General features: G+C 29.6%; 2 protein-coding genes across 6 annotated transcripts in view; one reads left to right on the top strand and one right to left on the bottom strand.

Annotated features, from left to right (window-relative positions):
* The window catches only part of LOC131843472 (very low-density lipoprotein receptor), a 188,509-nt gene extending 187,996 nt beyond the window's left edge, over nucleotides 1–513 (top strand). For all 5 annotated transcript variants that reach the window (XM_059192129.1, XM_059192130.1, XM_059192137.1 and 2 more), the window contains one exon: nucleotides 32–513. In XM_059192129.1, the coding sequence (XP_059048112.1) occupies nucleotides 32–76 (45 nt within the window). In that variant the 3' untranslated portion in view covers nucleotides 77–513. The remainder of the gene's footprint in view (nucleotides 1–31) is intronic.
* Nucleotides 514–7,105: 6,592 nt separating this feature from the next.
* On the bottom strand, nucleotides 7,106–12,113 carry LOC131843488 (queuine tRNA-ribosyltransferase accessory subunit 2). Its single transcript, XM_059192157.1, has 7 exons — nucleotides 11,913–12,113; nucleotides 11,102–11,370; nucleotides 10,322–10,503; nucleotides 9,147–9,316; nucleotides 8,442–8,680; nucleotides 8,061–8,186; nucleotides 7,106–7,433 (listed from the first exon to the last, which is right to left on the bottom strand). The coding sequence occupies exons 1-7, from the start codon at nucleotides 12,027–12,029 to the stop codon at nucleotides 7,193–7,195; spliced, it is 1,344 nt and encodes a 447-aa protein (XP_059048140.1). The 5' UTR covers nucleotides 12,030–12,113; the 3' UTR covers nucleotides 7,106–7,192.
* Nucleotides 12,114–22,612: the final 10,499 nt, after the last annotated feature.

Raw genomic sequence — 22,612 nt, 5'->3', positions numbered from 1 at the left:
TGATGTTCTCAAATTTTCGTTTTATTTTCAGGCCCAAGAACCTCTCAACACTCCCGCTACTAATGACTTTGTATAGTGTACAAGCCGGCAGCAAGTACATCAGTGTGTCATTAAATGTGAAAAGAAAAAGAAGGACATGTGATACTTAAAAATAGTGGAAAAGTGAATGGGACTTAAGCTAACATTTTATAGTAAACTTTAATAAGTTAGCGTAGTGCAGTGGAAAGTGTAAGGCTTTGAACAAAGTTCTGTTTATTGACGCCTCACCCCATGTGGATCTCAAATATGCGGGATTTTATCATTAATCAACGCAATCACTTCTTGTCAACGTTAACTTACAACTGAGATCTTTGTAAATGCTTTCATATTGTATCACAAACGAATTAAGAAGAACGAGTTTGTTATAATTTTCTCTATAAACTGTGACTAGTTAGAAATTCGAATATTGCTTTTGAGCAAATGCCTGGTGCATATAATTATTTTTAATAGGATTTACAATTTTTATATCCAATTTTTTTTTTATTATTTAGGTGCTTTACAATGGTTAGGTAGCAATTCAGGTATATATATATATACAATATATGCAGTATTGTATGTATTCAATAATATAGAGAAATTGTTTTGAAATATTACAATGGTGTAGTTGAATTTCAAATGTTACTTGACGTCACTCTTAATTTCCATATTTTAGTATCATTATTTATTCATACAAACATTTCCTATAATTCATAAAAACTTTAAAGCCATTATTTTTTTGGTTGCAATTCGTTCAAATTAATAAATCAACTCGAAAGAACGAGACGAGACTATGTTAATATTTGGACGAGCTTTATTTTCAGTAACAGACAGTAAATTATATGAGTGACGAAACATTTCTATTGAAAAATGATCAACAAGACGCTGATGGATTTTATTAATAAAATATAAGAAATAGACTAATGTCTTCAAACGTAATATGTGTGCCAAGAAGTACAATAAATTGTGAATTAGTAAAAATTTATAAAATATTGCCAAAATTAAGACTAATGAAATACGAAATTTCTTTTATATTTGATAGAACAATGCTCACTGTTTGTTGCTTTCTATTTATTTGAATTATATAAACTTGTTATACATTAGTACGGTTTAATATTTATATTATATTTTATGTAATGGTTGTGTTTAACAATACTACATAATTATGTATGTTTATTAGTAATTAATTAAAAAAATCGCCTAGTATTTGGAACATGACTTTGTCGAGCAAAATCCTGCCAAATCCTATAAATTATTATCCTATTTGTAATGTAATTCAATTACATTGATAATCACTTAATGCACATTTCATACATGCTAGCTCAATAAGTGTCGTCACTAAAATTATTGTGTAAATATTGTCAGTAAAATATATGTAAAATGTGTTAAGTGTGTTCTTTGATTTTTTTATTATCCTCATAGTTATTTTCGACTAAAATAGTAGAAATTCTTTCAAAAATCCATACAACATTACAAATATGAGAGTGTATTTGTTAATTTTTCACGTGTAAACGGCTGAACGAATCCTAAAGACATGCCATGTAGATATAGTATGTATTATGTATGCTTCTGTGTATATTTTCCTGTATCCCGTTCAGTATAGCCCTCATAGTATAAATTAATTTTTATGTGATGCAATAGTAACTGTTTAATATTAATCAATAATATTCATATGGCCCTTGCAAATTAATAACACTTGCACTAGAATCTTTATTTAGGAATTAACAATTTGAGATGCTATATTTAACTGATTTTGTATGGAGCCAATAATGGTTCAAAAAATTATATATCTATAAATACAAAAAAATACAGTTGAATTTGATAAACGCTTTTTTAGGGTCAGTAGAAGTTTATGAAGAGTAAGTATGTAAATGCGAAGGCACGACATAAATAAAATTTTATCAAGTCTCCAGCGCCGAATGGAAATGATGGCATTTAAAAATATACAACATAAAATTTGGGTTACACTTTCTGTATTACACTCACAAGCACAACCTTTAAATATGTCTTATCACTGTCCAGTGTTTCCTTATGAGTAAAAAGTAAACATGCATCCAACTTAACATTTGTGTAACCGTAGCTTTTGTAAGTACTCGTCTTTTTTGTATCTTTTGAGTTAGGGCTAAAAAATTCATTTAATTTGTGTCTGAAAGATCTGTTAAAATAATAAAATTCTACACTACACAAGTTGTAAATCAGAAGTTGCTTTATCTAATGCTGGATAGAGCCACCTTCCATTGTGAAGGTAATAAATAATATATGCAATAATATAGGAAAATACTCTGGAGTGGTCAAAAGCGATTTAAATTATCGACATTCGGTAAGCACAACACTTGACATGCTAACATTACGCTAGGTATATTTGAATTGCAGGTTGTTGGCAGAGGATGAGGCTGCTGCTGTCTTTCGTATTAATTTGGTTTGTTATCCTTGTTTCCATCACCGGAGGCGCCTGTGATGTTGTTAAGTTATACATGTGAAAGTTATCATGTATTAGAGTAAGTTGTTCGACTTGTTTGTCATTCTAATTGCATTAAAAAATATAACAAGAAATATATTACCAGTTCATTCAAACGAAATATGTAATGGAAAGCTTGCTTGCATTACATTTTGAGGGGAAGCTATAATGACAGTAGATCAAATAATATGAATTATTTTTATTATAACAGAAATGCCTAAATCGCATAGTTGCGTGTACAAATTAACAAAGTTAAAAAAGAATTAGCAAGTACCCCAGATAAATAATAAAATTATAAAAAATATATAAAGTATTGTGTTAAAGTTTCACGTTACCTAAATTTTGTGTGATGTCTTAATAACAGTAAAACAATATTATCATAAGCATTTTAATAAGAGTCAGGCGTTACTACCCTTGTTTAAAACCTATTTAAGTATTCATAACCTCTCTTAACTGGTTCGATTTCCCACACGACAAAAACATTTGTATTCACAAATACGATTGTATGTATTTGTATAGATGTTGTTTAAGTATATACAAACATAATGTACATATTACAATATTTCCTTAATTTATTTAGAGTCCATATTATAAGCTCTATGGAACGTGGGACTGTATTGTGTGAATTGTCCTGCGTTATTACAAATAACGTATGTATAAATACACTTATCTAAAACAACATTAAGTATATTTTACACGTCATTAAAAATAATTATCACTAATTAAATTTGTACTTCGTACTAACCGCCTTTATAAATACCGACTTACAAAGTGCCAACATTTAGATTATTTAAAAACCCTGCATATACTTTATTACTTTAAGTATATGACAGTATTTTGAATCAACGAATACACTCGTATAGGGCACAGATTTTTGATCCTAACCTAAACGGTAGTATCAGTGGCAACAATTTTGGATTACGCTACTGACATTTGGAACGCAAAAAAATACATCGAATGCTAAGCTACGTCTTTTTTTAAATACGGTTATAACAAAAAAAAACATGATTTCTTCATTGTAAATGGCTGCCACTAATTTGACGAATCATTTCGCCAAAATTTTGGTTTCACAGGATCAGTGGAATTCTATAGCTGTGGCTTTTCATAACCAGGACTTAGTAATACCAGTGGCACTCAATGAGGAAGTAGCCATTATTATTGCTAAAAGTTGCATATAGATGGCGTGATTGGTATCGATAGAATTCTTCATAGTTTTGCAAACGTTTTAAAAAACAAAACTGTGTTTTCAAAAATGTTTAATCAATTTTTAAAAAGTTATATATACATGTTAAAATGAAATAATGCGTTTAGAAAAGTAATTTTCATATATTTACTCATTTTGTTATTTTCCAGTACTTAATTACACTTTAATCAGTGCTAATATGGGGCTCAATGTTTTCAAAATGCTTTCATAGATGGCATTGTCGTCATTTGTATCGGCCTAATTAAATGTCTTTTTTATATTTTCCTATAATAAGCACTTAATATATTATTATTGTAAATTAAACATATAAAAAATTTTTAAGTAAATTAAAAATAGCCGAACAAGCAAGTAATACTATTTCCAATAATACTTATGTATGAAGTGTTGTCATATTAAAAATAAATACATGTATTATCGATTTTTTTGAATAATCGATAACAGGATTTTATTACAGCGCATTATTCGATGATGCTTTTAATAAGTCGTTGTGGACAGTAAATTTTCATTATTTTGTATTATAGCAGTGTTCCGTTTCAAAGAACGGAATATAGTAGTACATTATTAGTGTCGTTGGTTATTTACATTTGTACTGAAAAATCGATTACATAATAATTTAAAATATCGAGTACGAATCGTAGCTGTCTTCGAATACTGGCAACTGGTAAGATTAAAATAGTATTTAAAAAAAAGAGAGAAATCGACCCTAACTCGAATACCATAAAGTTGATTTTCCTTTCTCATTAATATCATAGCAGTTTGTTTTTAACTTGCGTATGACTCTGTGGTATGATGTTTAACGTGTATTGTTATTGTACGGTGCATACATTTCAAAAATTATCTTTTAATGTAGGTACACACATTTCTTTCATACATTTCATACATGTCAAAAATTATCTTTTAATGTAGGTACATATATTTCTTTCATACATTTCATACATTTCAAAAATGAACTTTTTATGTAGGTACATACATTTCTATCATACATCTCATACATTTCAAAAATTATATTTTAATGTAGGTACATACATACATTTCTTTCATACATTTCAAAAATGAACTCTTTATGTAGGTACATACATTTCTTTCATACATCTCATACATTTCAAAAATTATATTTTAATGTAGGTACATACATTTCTTTCATACATTTCATACATGTCAAAAATTATCTTTTAATGTAGGTACATACATTTCTTTCATACATTTCATACATTTCAAAAATGAACTTTTTATGTAGGTACATACATTTTTTTCATACATCTCATACATTTCAAAAATTATATTTTAATGTAGGTACATACATTTCATACATGTCAAAAATTATCTTTTAACGTAGGTCCTTACATTTCATACATTTCAAAAATTATCTTTTAATGTAGGTACATACATTTCACACATTTCAAAAATTTCATACAATACGTTTCTTTCATACATTTCAAAAAGTATCTTTTAATGTAGGTACATAACACCCCATGTCAGACCCCTTGTATTTGGAAGAAACTTAAAAATAATGCCAAAAATATTAGATGAATATAACTTTATCCCTCACTAACAATACTAGTAGTAGTACATAACCTGGTTTATACCGCTAAAGATATTGAAAGATATACGAGTAATTCAGAATGTTATCAAGTTCAAAATAAGCACACATTACTTGCTTAGATAACAGAGTAATATTACTCGTAATAAAAACATTTGTAACACCCATATGTATACTACGTATGTATAGTAAGTACTTACGCTGCGGCGCCGTGAGACTCGTCTACCTCATCTATGTACTCATCTACGCGCGGTAACCGCGCCGACCGACCAATAGGAGCGCGCCTCTCGTGTTTCCAGAAAGTTCGCGACTAACGGACGATATAGTAGTAAGGCAATGAGTGTCCCAGTGACATCATTATAATATTTTCTCGTTAAATTTTATTGTAATATACACAATTTCGCACTAAATAACGTGTTACCCCGTTACACATTTCTAATAATGAAAAACCTAGACCGACCCTGTTCACTTAATCTTACAAGATCTGACTTTAAAAATTACGATATCCTCATATAGCCTTTCATTTCCCCTTTCAATAATTTTTCGCATTAAAAAGTAGCCTTTCTCAGGGTCTACATTATCTGTCTACCAAATTTCAATTAAATCAGTTCAGTAGTTTTGGCGTGAAAGCGAGACAAACAGACAGACTGAGTTACTTTAGCATTTATAATATTTGTAAGGATATCGCTACTAAAAATAGGGGTTGGTGAAAGACGGGTGAAAATTTAGGCGTGTATGTATTTTCAATGTAACATTATAAATAAATAAAAAATTGTCCATAATACAAAAAAATATTTTTTCGGGGTAGGCCACCCCTATGACTTAGGGGTATAAAAAATAGATAACAACCCTACCTCAGACCTGGCAAGTATACATATCAAATTTCATCAAAATGTGGGAGAAATATGGCAACTAACACTGTGATACAAAATTTATATATAAGATTCCGCTAGAATTCTCATTAGGTAAAAGAGGGGTACATCGTAGAATACATGAGGTATATACCAGTAAATTAATTGTAGCTAAAATCAGTCTCATACATATAACGATTGAAATAAAAAATCGTATAGCCCGATTTTGATACGTACGAGTATAAACGTATCAAAATCAGGCTATACGTATAGCGCAGACGCGTTACAACATATCAAAAAAATAGGCATGGAATGTAAAATAAACCATAACATAATAGGTATATACATTGGCACATAAGCCATATCTGCAGAGTGTCCGCTAACGATATTATACCCACACATTTACATTGAATCTTGAATCGTCCCTAATGAGGTACACGATACAGTTACCTACATATCTATTATATACATATCTTTGCAAAACAGATGTCATGTAGACTGAATTGACTGCCATCTATTTTCATGCTTTGTTACTAAGCACCCACTAGTAATCCGAACTGCTTCAGATCTAGCGACATCTAGCGGCTACGGTGGCGAAATAAAATAGCCCGAAGAATAGCCCGAGTTAGGAAGGAACCATTTTCTTGTATGGGATGGGGTATCTGTATGTAATATTATGTTATCTGTGGTAATACACATATCACACATAAATTTTGCACTTTCGTTTTATACTAAAGTCGATTACAAATTCATCGGGATCATGTAAATATTTCCTTGTAACAATACTGAAAATACTATGACCGTCATGTTTCAAAACAATTGAAATTATCTATAATGTCTTTAAAAGCAAATACTACAGAAGTGTTTACATATAAATACAAGATACAGAATGAACTTGATGTTTCTACTACATATACATATACACAAACTGTACCTTACATTTTAGTTACACTTACTAAGTTCTATACAAATAATAGTATAAAAATGATATATATATAAAACTTAGTATAAAATGTTAACATGAAATAGTATAAAACGTTACAATGAAATCGGGTAGTACATACCATGTATATACCAAAATACTGCTTAGGTACAAAACTAAATATATAACAATGAATAATCTACTATGAACTATTATTACTATTAACTACATTAGAGGTGTCATCATCACTCACTCGCAACCTCTTGCTCTTCTGCTTTTTATTATTCATGTTGACTTGTATCACTTCTGTTGTGGTATCTTTTAATCTCTGCTTATAAAGGTCATATTGTTGGATAATGTGCCTTTTATATGCATCAAAAGTTCTTGAGGCGATGTGAAGTCGAGCGTGGTGGAATAATTGATCAAAATGATGGAGATTGTGTCTGTAACATTATAATTACTTTTATTAGATAACTAGGTATGCGCTCCGGCTTCACCAGGGTGTACATGTATTATATATATAAACCTTCCTCTAGAATAACTCTATCTATTAAAAAATTCCGTTGCGTAGTTTTAAAGATTTAAGCATAAATAGGGGTGGACAGACAGCGACAGCTACTTTGTTTTATACTATGAATGATTATTATGATGAGTTATCATGGGTTACTTTATTACTCTTAGTTTATACAGTATAAAGTCATGTTCGTGGATAGCTTTGTAGGTCGACGTCCACAACCATATTCCATATGTGGTAGTGAAATACCGTAGGTACTGTAGTGATGTTCATATAAAAATATATAAAGGCGTCGCCTTTAAATATGAACATCACATATGGGCGCGAGGTGACACTTAGCATCAGATGTACCGGCTTGATTTCATATTCCTGTTAGATATTATAAATTTGTGGCTTGTAATCTATTCTTTGTTTGCTATTCCAGTCACAAAAAAATGTAGGTTTAGAATAAAACCACAAAAGAACAGGAACCGTAAAAAATTAGATATAAGATAATAAGATATGTTTAATACTGCAATACCAACACATAAATATGTGACATAAAAAATATACTCACATACTAAGTAACACTGAAGATAACATTTCTCGTGTATTCAACAGATGCCGAATGTATGCTCTTGTATGTTTCTTGCATGACAAACATTCGCAATTGACTAATATTGGCTGGAAATCATCCTTGTACCTGGAATTATTATGAAAAAGTAAAACAATATTCATACAATATTGTTGATTAAACATATGATAAAATTATAATATTATGTGAGGATATGGAATGATATAATTATGAGGTCCAATATGTATCATTTGAAACAAAGAAAGACATAGGCTACTTAAGATAGCAGTAAACCAATACATCCCATCCATGAAGATAAAATATTTCTAATTACACTAATCTCTTTATACTTAACTATTATAACATTCATTTTGGTCTACTCACCTTTCGTCATTAAGGTCTAAAATACAAAGTTCTTTACTATCTTGATCGTCACCATCTTTTCTATTCTCATTACTAGTTTTATTTATACTTAAATTTAAGGCTAATGCATGACCAGCATTAGTCAGTTTTAATGGATAGGAACCATCAAATAAATCCCAGCCATACTCTATAGCCGTCACTATTACTGCTGGATTCCAACAGCCTTCTATGATGCGTAAAAAGTCCTTTGGGATGGCATTCTGAAAAGTAAAATTACATTAATTGGTACACAAGTTAGTGGTAACCATTTAGCATCAGATGGGCCATATGCTTGTATGTCACATAGTGAGTATAAAAAAAGAAAAGTTATGTATGTTATCATCAATATCAAAATCCATTTATTCTACCAATTCCTGCTAAATACTGCTAAAACAAAATAACAGATAAGGTCAGTATTTACTTATACATAGTATGCCATGCTTGTACTTATGTTGGATTCTCGGCAAGTGTGAATAACACACTTAATTTATGACATGCCTAGAATGACAAATGAAGTTTTAGAGTTATATCTGTAATTGTCTATCTCATGTGGCGGTATAAAGTATGTACAATTTTCACATTGCCAAAAGAAGACACTAATTATATCCATTGTTTATTGAAACAATGAATACACCATTACAAAATTTGCGACACTTATACCATTATGTAGAGTACCAATTTACTTACACTAACTCTTTTGAAAATTGCCTCCAATTTCTCTATAGGCACTGCTAAAGATTCTTCTGTCCCATTTGTTATACCTTCAAGAGCCACACCACTTAGACTGTCTTTGTGTGTTAATAGATTCCGAATAGATTGGTCACATTTTCTCTCATCACCAACACCCACTATTACACCTGGAAAACGAATATGAATAACATATTCAAAAGTCCATAAACACTTGGTTGTCTCCTGTAAGTTTCTGAAAAAGTTCTATTATTCTTTCATTACAAATAACACCATTATATGTGCCTTATTGTTTCTGCTTGTTCTTGCTTCTTTTAAGCAATTAAAACTTCATGTAGAAGTCATAAACTGTGTAATAAAAATAATTGAAAATATAGATGAATTTTACTATATAAATTACTACAATTAAATTTAGCATTTGGACCTGAGAAATGTGAACACATTAAATCTATGTACATAGTTATTAAGTAAAAGGTAAATGGTAGTTAAGTATAATACAAATTGAAGAATCTTGCCCTAAATAGTTCATTACCTGATTTCATACACCACATGTAGCATGAGAAGTGTATAGCTATCTGAGAGCCCCAGTGGATTAGCGGTTTAGCATACCATTTTACTTTCAATGGTTGCAGGTTTAATACAAAAAATTATATTAATTATTTGATTGTTTGTATTAGCAAAAAAAATCTAAGAATATTTATCAGCTCTCTAGTACACAAAACACAAACATAATATAACTCTGCTTTACTTGGGACTAGATGATAATAATAATAATAATCTCAGGACAATTCACACAGCGCAATCTAGATCCAAGTTAAGCTAGCTAGAGCTTGTGTTATGGGTACTAGATAACTGATACATATACATAGATATTTTTTTTTTCTAAATACACACATATTATACATAGAAAATACCCAGACCGATACAAACATTCATACTCATGAATACAAATGTTTGTGCCGTGCGAAGAATCGAACCCACGACCATCGGTCATAAAGCGATGTGCTTGACCGCTAGACCACCGAGGTCGTCATACTGTCATGTGTCATGTGTCATACTGTGAGAATTGTCAACAACATTATTCTCTGATTATGATTATTGTTAAGAATAGATTAAATAATGTAGTTTTCAGTAATTAATATTTCTGAATTATAATGTTAAGTAAATATACAAACCAATTAGTGAACTATCCTGCAAATTTGCTGATGCCTTTTGTCGTGTCACACACAAATTTAGCATATTACTTGTTCTGTCTAGTGATTTCGTGATCCTTTTGAAGCTCTCATCAAGTGAAGTGTGGCCATCTGCAATCGCCAAAATTATATCTGGTTTGAATACTTCCATTAAATCCATATATCTGTAAAATTGAATTTATTCCTTATGCCTTTATAATTTAATTAGTTTTACTCATATTTACTTTAAAATTCTTTATGGTACGGACAGGAAAATGCAGTCTCAAGAATATGGTTACTGTTTTATAATAATCATATGTATGATCATTCCTATTAGGAATTGAAACCTTTATTAAGTTAACTATAGTACATGGTTAAGACAAAATTTATAAAAAAATTATAATCTAAAAGGAAACCATACAGCATTCAAAATATGTTAATTGTTTTATACTGAATATAAACACATGCCTTGTACATTTCAGAACTATCACAAAATGTTTGATATAACTAAATTTTTCAATAAAACTCATCTCTTGATAACAGATAACATTGGCTCATTGATTATAAACAGACACTAATTTCCTAAAATTAAACTTAATGTAATTTAAGTAGGATTAAACAACATTAGTTGTAAAACTCTATTCTAACGCAACTGTAAAATAGAATTTTATCGACTTACACCTACAACAATTATTGAATAAAAAAAACAACAATTTACAACACATAAGTATTGACTGAAAATGCTGGAAACATGGTTTCAAAATTGATTGTGAGTAGACATACCTATTAGCCGAAATCATCTTCTTCCCGTTTTTAGTCCATAGAGGAACTAAATCTGATTCAAAATGTCCAGTAGGTGTCACTTCTGACACAGCATGCAGTGTAACACAAGTCAAATGGTTTTGTAGTCCTGCAAATTTGGCTACACCCTCTCCTTGAGCTTTCAATCCTGTCTCTAACTGATAAGATTTGGACAATGGAACCCATAGTAATTTCGGATTGGTAAATACTTTAGCCAATACCTCATTGGTTAAATGAACTACACTGCCACTCTGAAACACAACATATTATTATTGTCAGTTAGTTACATTAATATTATTACTGTGAAATATATATCTCTCTGTTTATAACTTTGTTATAGCTAAATGGATGAAATAATCTTAATGAAATGTGGCATAGATTGTATTATAGGGATGGACATGCACGTTAAATCTTCAAAAAGTAGATGAAGCTGTGGAAAACACACGGTTCTATATAAATAAAACTTGTGAATGATAAAACATTACTAGTCAAATATTAATTTAAGGTAAGATTATGAATGAAGATTATGATAAGCATAAAGATTATTTTCCAAATATTTATTTCTAATAAAACTTGTAGAAATAAGCTCTAAGATTGATTAAATCAGATTTGTTAAACAGAATTGGGAAAAAATGGATATAAATAATTAAGGTTAAGGACTAAATAAAGTATCAGGAACCGGCATATCTTGAAACAAGTTTTGAAAGTGAAAAAGCAAGATAAGTGTATAAATGTTCTACACATTATTTACAGAAAATAAATAATTCATATTATATACATTCAAATTACTAACTTGAGTAAACAGAGCACTAGCTGGAGTTTCGATAGATGCAGTAGGAGATTTAACGAAACCTCTAAGACTGCCTATACGTTCACTACTGCAGCCTGCTTGATTTATTACAAAACGCATTATTAAAAAGCAGATAATTACGATATTACAAAATGTTAGAAATTCAGGAATCAAGAAATAAAGTGAAATATATTGGGAATAAAAATGTAAAATTGTATTTTAACCAGAGATGAGACATTAATCCTAACCTTATTCAACAGATAATAAAAAACACGAAAATGTGTACGAAAGAAAATAAAGTAATAGGCCACAGATAAAGAAGATTCAAGTCAAATTGGCATTTAGGTGTGGACAGATTATATACAAGTTAGATTTATGTAACGATAGAGGGCGCCTTCGTATTATAACCTTATGGGAAATTACATGAAATAAATGTTATGTTTGAATTAGGCGACTAAAATGAAAATGAAAAAGCAGATAGAATTTAATAATTTTCATAATTACAATATTGACATCTAATTATTTAATCTGAATTTAATCTCAATATAAATTCAGTTACGGTTACAATTCGCATCTTAAAACGTTCCTTTAAGTTCTACTTTTTTGTGCTAGCCCTTCGTTTGTAGAACTCACTTCTATCTTCTATTCATAGCGAGCCATCAGTAGCCATTTTCAATAATTTTGTTAAATCACTATATTGTGATTAAGTAAACTTTTCTTATTGTCATCCTTCATCCCACTTTAGCTTGTTCCAAATTGCATGTTACATAATTATTTTGTACTTAAAGTTAATACCTACCTACTTTTATATACCTACTGTGTATTTATATATCATATGTATGTATTAATGTATAAAATGTATTGTTAATATTTGTAGGTAAGTAGTATATGTTGATCATTATTGTTTGTATTTAATATTGGTATGCCTTCTCTTGTTAATTTTTGCTCAAACTACCTCTATCTGTGTTCTTTCCTTTACCATAGACATATCTACTGTACGTAATACATACATATTTATTCAATACCATTATACGTGGGTCCATATTAATATGTGAAATTACCTATACTTACCATTATCTATGAGTAATATTCATAGATTATTAAGAGTGGAACATAGATTTTATTTCCGAAAAGGGTTGGACCCTTATTGCATCACGAAGTAGGTATCACCCACCTCATAGATATTAATTAAGTTTACGACTATACTGACTTGCTCCAGTGTAATTTAATTAAGTTAACTATGTCCATTGAATACAAAAAGCATTTTTCATTAGACTTTCAATTAGGTCGTTTAGTAATATTATGTTCCTGGGGCGTTATGGTGATTTATTTATCATCATAATATTATTGTACTCACCCCGCTGCTTTTAAGAAACGGGTGCAGTCATTTTATAGCCTTAGGAAAAATAATTAGCAATGCAGTGGGGTGGATACTTAGGTACATATTGCTGTAGATTTTGTACGGAAATATTTATAGCCGGGATTTTGTTTAAGAAAGGATATGCGATGTGAAGATTTTTTTAAATTATTTTTTCTTAAGTAGGTATATAATATTCTAATATATGTACTTTAAAGGTGCACTTGAGCCCTCCTACCTATCCAGGAGACGTTCATATAAATACCTATAGCAGAGGTATAATTATACTCGCAACTTGCGCGACTTTTTTGAAAATACTTTAGTATCTTCAAAAAAGTCGCGCTGACTTTTTTTAAGAAGGCGTAGTAATTGCTTATAATGCACATTGTCAGAACGACCTCTACGCGATTCCCCTGAAATTCATCGTGGTCAATTCCTGGTGAGAGCCATGATGGTCTATCGACCTGACTTGCTCGCCTTATGTATCTTTGTTCACTGGTCTCGATACAACGTATACCGTTAGCGCATGCATGTTCACCTTTCCATTATCAGATATTTTGAAATTTATAGACTTATAATAATTTTATTATTTGAGACAGTAAAGTAAGTAGGTAGTTTGCTATCTACTGCTCAACAATATTTCGTGATAAGCATAGCTATTTTAATTGTAATTAATAGATAAATCCAAATAGGTAGATATCATTATAAATAAATACTTATAATAAACTTTAACAATAGATAACTAAGTATTAATTTTTAAACCATATTAATTAGATCAATCTTGTAGACTTGTTAAAAAAGACATTTAACTAAAAGAAACGAAAACAAGAGTTGTTAAAGAAACAAAAAGTAAAAACATCTGTAATTACGAAATGCAAATCTCCAAAGCTTTTACGATGTTGCCCACCTATTTGAAAACCTCATTAAGCTGAAATCTTATGCCAAATAATGTTTTAAGTTCAGATTTATTCTGTATCTTTATTAAAAAAAGACATAGGTAGGTTCAAAGAGAAATTGTTGCTTTTGTATGTTGGTTTTTACTTGTTAACATATTTAATGTTTTATGTAGGTATCTATAAAGAAATGAGAATCGATATCAGCACAGTTAAAAAAAAATCGTGCACTGACCGATCATAAGATTAAATGATGAAAAGGTATAACCCGATATTTCTGAATTTTTACATGTGATAATTATACGCTATTTGTTTATGAGGCTACGATGTCTAGCATCTGAGAAATCATATATCTATAAGCCATGATTGGCTTATTAAAAGATATCACTTTATTTACTGAAGAATGAAATTTATTCGGATTAGGTACTTATACTTTATTAACACAGTTTTTTTAATTTAGAAATAAATTAACACACCACAGGTTTTACCTATGTAAGATATATCCAGACGGCAAATCATTAGTTTTAATTTTCTACAGGATTTTAGCTACGAGTAAGTAGGTAAGTCAATAATATTTGAGATATTATGGGTAGGTACATATAAAATTGCTATATTATAATATATTAGTTGACTATATTTATGGGAACTACATATATGATACATTGGCATTACAGTAGATAATAAATTAGGTGTACATATCTGACGTGTTTTACATCTGAAAAATGTAACATCGTACGAAACTTTTAAGACTGCATAATGTACTATTAAGGTACTATTGTTTTTAAAGTTCAAAGTACGAAGTAAAGCACTTAAGTCTGTGTGCCAACAGTTTCACTGGTATCATTTCCAAGGCGCATTATTTATTCATAACCTTTTATTTCTCGTTGGAGCGTTTATGGAGCTACTGGTTATTAATTTTGAGCCCTAGGCTTAAGACGTCGTTGGAAAGCTTTGTTGAAATCGTTCTGACTTTACGAGTTAAGGATCATGATCTTTGTATCAAAGCTTTCATGTTTAACGATTTCAGTATTCTTAAGTAGGTATGTTTAATAATATTAAAAGTAAATTTATGTCACGAGTTACTATGTCTTTTCGCCCTGATGGCTTTTGTGTCGCAATTTTTAGAATAATTATGCCTTGTATGATAAATAATTTTCATATTGGTTAAATTTTTTACTTAGTTTATATGGCACATACCCTACATTGTATTCGTACTCACTCGTACTGGAGCCAGAGTTTTTTTGTCAATTATTTCTAATAAAACCTCTAAGGTGGGTAAGAAAGTTGTGTTATGAAGTTCGGTGAAAGGCAGCTGCAGTTTCGAAGGTTGGTTGAGGAGTAGTACACTCGCAAATACGGAAAATAATAAAATTCAGTTATTTCTCCCAGTTTAAATTCCTATAAAATGATAGTCAAAATCTTTGATAACCAAGACCCACCATTTCACTTCTCAGTAGCATTTTTTATATTTTTTATACACAATATAATGCACCAGATAAAGAAAATAATTAAAATAGTAAATTTACAATACTTTCTTATAATATAATATATGATAAGAAAGGCGGTCTCGACGTTTAATAGATTAATAAGCAATTTTGTTTGTACAGCGTCACTGTACAAAATGTAGAACAATTTATAGCGCATAAATTGTTTTTGCGTTCCATAGAATGTTTAAAAAGAATTTTTGACATTTTTATATGATAATAATAATAAAATAATGAATACAGCAATAATAATGATAAGTTTATATTTACATATTCTATGAAGGTCATGAAATGCGAGAATAACTTAATAAAGCCAACCACCAAGCCACTTTTGTACAACGCAATCTACGTATAAATAATAATAAATTAATATCCTAACGAAGAACTGATATGGACTTTAAGTTATAGCAAATAAGGTATATTATTATTAAAGGGCAAATTGTAACTATTATAATTAAATACCATCAGCTGAAATGTATCCCATCCCTTAACAGCAAGCTCAAAATTTTATTTATATGTAATAGCATATATATCTGACAAATTGTTATATACCTATATGTACATATGTATATGACTGAAATTAATGATTAGCTGACGGAGATTCGCTTATTTCAATAGCTGGATGTAATAAAATTATAATTCTGAGTAATAACAGTTTATATCCTAGAAATGATAGTGGGAAGGTACATAACATTTATTAGGTTATACCAAAACGTTGGTAATGTCCTACTTAGGACCGTTAATATTGATTCTTTCTTGATTATTACCTACATGCCTCTATAGACTCAATCCTAAAGGTTTGAGGGGAAGAGGATTGTTTAGTAATGTGGACCAATAACCGCATTGCTAGCGATATACTATGACAGGTTGACTTCCACGCGGTCCCTGGAAACCGTCATGGTAAATTGCCATTTGCCAATAGGGATTAACTGATCTGACTTCATGCTCATTTTAACATTGTCCGCTTGTGCTCACGCCAGTGTAATCCATTATCCATTGTCATCCATATAAATATCATGAAGGATTGCGTTCTCTCTAACAAGTGTCCAAAACATTCAGATGACGCCCGACATATTTTATTAACAATAATGTTATATTTGCACCTAAATAAAAATATATAATTTAAACTGTCTGAGTAACATATAGGTAATAAAAGATAATTTGAATAATTTATATGTCTAACATATAAAATAATATACCTTCAGTTTATTAGTTTTCCTAGATATGTGCAATAAATAAAAACATCTAAGTACTTATGTTTTTAAAGTATATTATTAAAACAGATGGTGTAAAAATCCTCATTAAGTTTTTCATATGAGCAAGCGTGGTCATGCATCCCGGCGCGATGGTGCATTAATGCCTTACAACTTAATGCAGCAATGCACGCAGGCTACTCGCAACCGTAACGAGTTTTCAAAGATTATAAAAGCTACCAACTGTTGTAAACATTAATTAATTATCTGAAATTACTGGGTACGGGGCCTCAACGCAAAAGGGACACCGCAGGCTGATAACATGATGTTCAAACGTGATGTCATCACATGACACCGACTTAAGGGTGTATATATTCATGTATGTCATTGTATTACTTTTCAACTACATAAAAAAAGTATATAAACGTAAATATATATAACATTTCAAAGATTTGTATATTTAAAACTGTACTGTAGATCTACTAAAAAACTAGACTATGTAAGAAATTTAAATAACAATTTGGCGATAACGTATATTATATTTTATATTATAGTCTCAATTATAAACTACATGCATATTGCAAACATGTCAATTGGAAACGAGAATTTTTAGTCCATTGCTCACCATAAATATCCAATACATAGTCTACCTATATAACGATTTGTACAAATAAATTGTAAATTTATGAAATAAACTTTCTGGTCTGTTAATTTACTACTCTTTGCCCTTAATTTTGCCAGCAGCCTGTGGGTAAAAGTCTGAAAGCCTTTGTGCCGGTGCAGCGCGGAAATCTAGGGCCACTTACAAAATGTACTTTCATGCATTTTTGTTTACACATTAAACAGTATTATATTAAATCTCGTGCATATTACCTTTATTTTATTATATTAAATAATCATTATTAATTATGGATTGATATGAGATTCGTTCCTGAAATGGTAAGATTATTATTAATTACCGTAGATACACATGTATCTATAAAACTATAAGTCGATAATACATGTTACATACATATGTAATATTTATCGTGATGTAAAAATGGAATGGTACCTACTCCAATAATAATTTTAGGTCCTTGCCTATCTAATAAGTACCTACAGGCACTAAAGTCGTAAATTACATTCCTATTATACTTATTTTATTTGAGAATAAAATCTTTAGCAAGTTGTAAGTTGTTAATACTTACATACAAGTGTGTTTCTTCAATAATATAAGGTAATCTCAAGTATATAATATTTATTGTCGATATGAAACGAATCCGGTAATATTTTTATAGATATAATAACATTATACTTTTCAATAATACGTTATCCCGTCGTCTTATTTATAAATGTAATTTCCTCCGTTTCCCACAGGCTGCCATATTTAAATTACTTCTCTCAAAGCGGGTTACGTTTTATCCGAGGTTAACGGGCAAATTTTACTTAATGCTCTCTCACATCTCTTGTAATTTCTTTAACTCCACCAACAAACTCGGCTTTGCATTGCGTTAACATGTCGTTATTTGAATACATAATTACTTTTTGAAATACGTTACCTTCAACGATTTCACTTAAAACCCGCACGCAAAATGGGCGAAGTATCTATGTATGTTGCTTATTTTGCGAGCAGGGTTTAAGTGTTACATAATATGCTATACCTATAAATTTATTGTGCGTATTCCATGTAGGTTAAATAACAGTCATAAATTTAAAGACATTTTAGGGATATAAAATAATATATGTATACATTAATTAAAAACCTATAACACAAAATAAACCTATTACAAACTTGCCATTTAATATACACAAACAATTTAAAATTACAGACTACATTACTTACTACTTATAAGAGTTATAAGTATAAATAAATAGGTTACGTCTGTGAATAAAATTCTGCATCTTAATTATGTAATATGAAATTACAACTGATATATAGCATATAATAACGTTTACATAACAAAAGTTTAAATAAAAATATTTATGATATTATATATAGATTATTATAAATATTTAAATATATCTAGTTTGTATATAAAGAGGAATATAACAGATGTCAGTGTTAAAATAAATAAATACTATTTTACCACACAGTACCTATTATATGCCGTTTTTTATTAAACAATAATTCAAGTTTTTATGATTTATTTATTTTTGTTGTATTTATAAGAATATAATAATATTCTACTACTTAGCTATAATACTTATTAGTTACAGCAGTAGTATTTTGGCAAACAGTTTAAACGCAAACAACTTAATAGGTTTTATTCTGGTTATTGATTTTATTTTGAATATCTATTCAGTCTCCTACACTTAATCCTGTAGGATTCACAAAATATTACATTCTTAATAAATATTATATTATTATTCTAATTTCAGAACAGATTAATATTAAATGTCAACCCACCGTCGGTCATGTTCATTATTGTAGAACAATACTACTTTTACTTTTTGTTATTGATTATTAAATCTATTTTACTAGATTAATATATGATGCCAGGGTAATAAATATGCATCGTATAATATATTCTTTATAACAGCATTCCTTGTAATAGAAATCAACTTGAAGTGCTCCCTGCTAATTACGATGTAGTTATGAGAACACTTTCAAGCATTCCTTTTGTTTTGAATATGTATAGATTTGAACCCTTTATCTATTATAAATTTCAATTATATGTACACATTTCCTTTTACGTTAATAGGTAATGTAATAATACCCTCACACAATTTCATGAACAATAGTTTGGAGAAATTAATATTTCATGATGTAACAACCATATATGGGTTCGTATCTAAGAAGGAGATGGTAACTAAGTCCGTTAACAATACAGTCAAATTATACAGAACGAAATCAATGTAGTCGATATATGTTCTAGAGCTGGATTGTTTTAATACATAATTGAATATAATATTTTTTTTGCAAGCATTACTAATAATATCTTTGGAATTTTTGCACATTAAAATTTTGTATGATATCTGCATAGAATATGTTATATATAGATAAAAGTACCTTCACTTCCATGTATATCTACTAATATTATAAAGAGATAAAGTTTTTAAGTTTGGGTTATCTCCGGTACTACTAATCCGATTTAGTAAATTATTTTAGTGTTGGATAGCCCATTTATCTAGAAAGGTACAGTATAGGTACCAATAGAAGCGGGATCATAACAAAATATACATCAAAATAGGGAAAAAGACATGCCGACGTAGTTGAATGTTTCAGACTTATCATAATTAAGTTCTTATAGGCTTTATAGTGTTGTGAAGACTGTAATTATTATGATGATTATAATGCATTTTAATTTATTTTAAATCTTTTTTATGTTAAATCCATTTATTAGAAGTAGACTATTGTCAAGTATAGATTTGAAGATCCAACTTTGGATCTTCATTTGCAAAAACTTAAAAATGACGCCCTTGTCCGTCTTTATTTTTACCCGCTTACGACGACGCAAATAAAGGGACGGTTTATGATTTCGACGGATTAAAAATGATGTGTCATTAAAAATCTTTAAATTCAGTTGCCCAAAATTTTATGTGGTAAATGATGGCGCAAAGTTCCCATATACAGAGTCCAACTCATCTTTGATTAGCCATAGGCCTATGGCATTGATAAAACAAAATATGTTAACAGATCAATACTCTATGTTTTCCATTTATGATCATGAAAACAATATCGATGTACATTAAGAAAAATGAATGCAGGAATCCGAAGAGATCGAGATCTATCACAATCAGAGACTGCAATATATGTCGAGTCTATACTTATATTAATACTTTTTTTTAATTACCAATAAAGTTTTGATATCAATATATTCGTATGATAGCAATTTTCATCTTAAAACCTCTTCCTAATGCAAGTATAAGGCTACTGAAATATTCCGCAAATCCTTTCTTGTCTGCGAAAATTTAATTTTTGATGAAGGTAGAGATTTATGCCTCAAGAAAATTTTACTGAAATGAAGCAAAAATGAACGAAATTCACGAATCTTGTTATAATTGTTTCAAATAATCAAGTTTCTTGACAAGAATTTGAGGTAATCGTGGATATGATGATAATATATGAATATACTGCAATCATGATACTATTTAAGCTAAATAAAATATTTAATTAATAAAAATTATCGTACTAAGCGACGTGGCGACGCTTACTACTTATCATCTAGTCTGCTGCCAGCTTATTTGTCATTTCCGTGATATAACCAATGCAGATGTTAGATATATTATTTTATATAGATTAATATTACAATTACATTGTCTACGGTGAAGCCAATTTCTGGGTTTGTTGAATAATTTATTTTATGAAAATAAAATTAATAATGCGAAAATAATTCGATATGTTTAAGTGCATACTTAATTATATATTATTATGCTTGATAATGAAATGTACTCTAAATTGAAACGGTAGACGAAATATACAATAAGAAATAAGAATTAAATAATTTTACAATAGCATAAATGTCAGGCATTGAGAAATTACAAGTTGTACCAACAGCCACAAAGGCCAATTTCTCTAATAAGTTGGCGTCGAATACGAATACAATTCCAATATTATTTATTGTACCCATTTGATATGCTTAGGAAGTTTGCCAAAAGTCGTACGAAGTAGTCATTTCTGCATAATGTTCACATGAATAGAAATAAGTTTTGGAAATATCTGATACAGCTTCAAATATCATGTAAAATATACATAGTCTGTAATATAATAAATATAAATATACAATTTTTTATTAGTTAAATTATTTATTAAACAAGAACAACAAATGCCATATGAATGGCATATTTATTTAATAAAATATAACTTTGTAGTAGATATAAGAGCATCTGTAATAAAGTAACATTATTGCGAATATATTAATCTTATGTAACTATTGGGATAGTACCACGAAATCAGCTTTTTTATATCAAAACTTTAGCATTGTACCAGGGTAACACGATGCCAAATTTCAATACATAGGTACTCTGATAGCTACACAATACTAGCCTTGCCTTCAAATATGAGAAAAATCGGACCATTTCTAAGTGCAACTAAACACATCCAGGACTGACCGAGTTACTGAATATTACTGTATATCATATTATAATAATTATGCAGGTTCTTTTGTTCATTTTAATATTAATAATATAATAAGGAACGAGTTTTGTTTTATTTATAAATACATTCAGTAAATTAACAACTGTCACTTTAAGTCATTAACTCAACTTTTAACTCTTGACATGCACGCATCTCACATTTCAGAGAGAAACCAACGGGAAATTTAATAAAGATAGAGTAACGCCAATTAAGAAATTATTCTTCCATTTGCTACCCTCAGAAGTACCAGTAGTAGTACCAGGAATAGTAAATTCAGGTCACTAATATTATGTGCTACCATTATCGTTCTTCACCTTCGTTACCGGTGGGCAGGATTTCAGTCTGAGGTACTTGATCCTGTTAGATATATGGTAATAGAAACGAATTGTGTATTTCATGCATATTTATTTATGATTTAGAGATGTTTTGTAGTTCATTTTGAGTAGTACTCATACTTATTTGTAGTAATCATAAAAATGGACTTATATTGAACTCATAAAATGATATGGTTATTCGTAGTGTAGATAGACGATTGAATATGCAATATACATGGTGCTGTGTAGTGAATAGTGGCATTTGAAAATTTAAATCAACTATTACTTATAATAATATTATCTAGCTGTTATCCGTGACGTCATCTTTAAACTTTCATCCCTTTCAGATACATTTTGATACAAAGGTTACGTCAAAATTCTTTCAGATTCGTTCAGCCCAGTTGAA

The sequence above is a fragment of the Achroia grisella genome, unplaced genomic scaffold (assembly GCF_030625045.1).
Source record: "Achroia grisella isolate CSIRO2021 unplaced genomic scaffold, CSIRO_AGI_Agris_v1 utg308, whole genome shotgun sequence".
NCBI lineage: Eukaryota > Metazoa > Arthropoda > Insecta > Lepidoptera > Pyralidae > Achroia > Achroia grisella.
The sequence above is the reverse complement of the archived record's forward strand: the minus strand, read 5'-3'. Positions and strand labels throughout refer to the sequence as shown.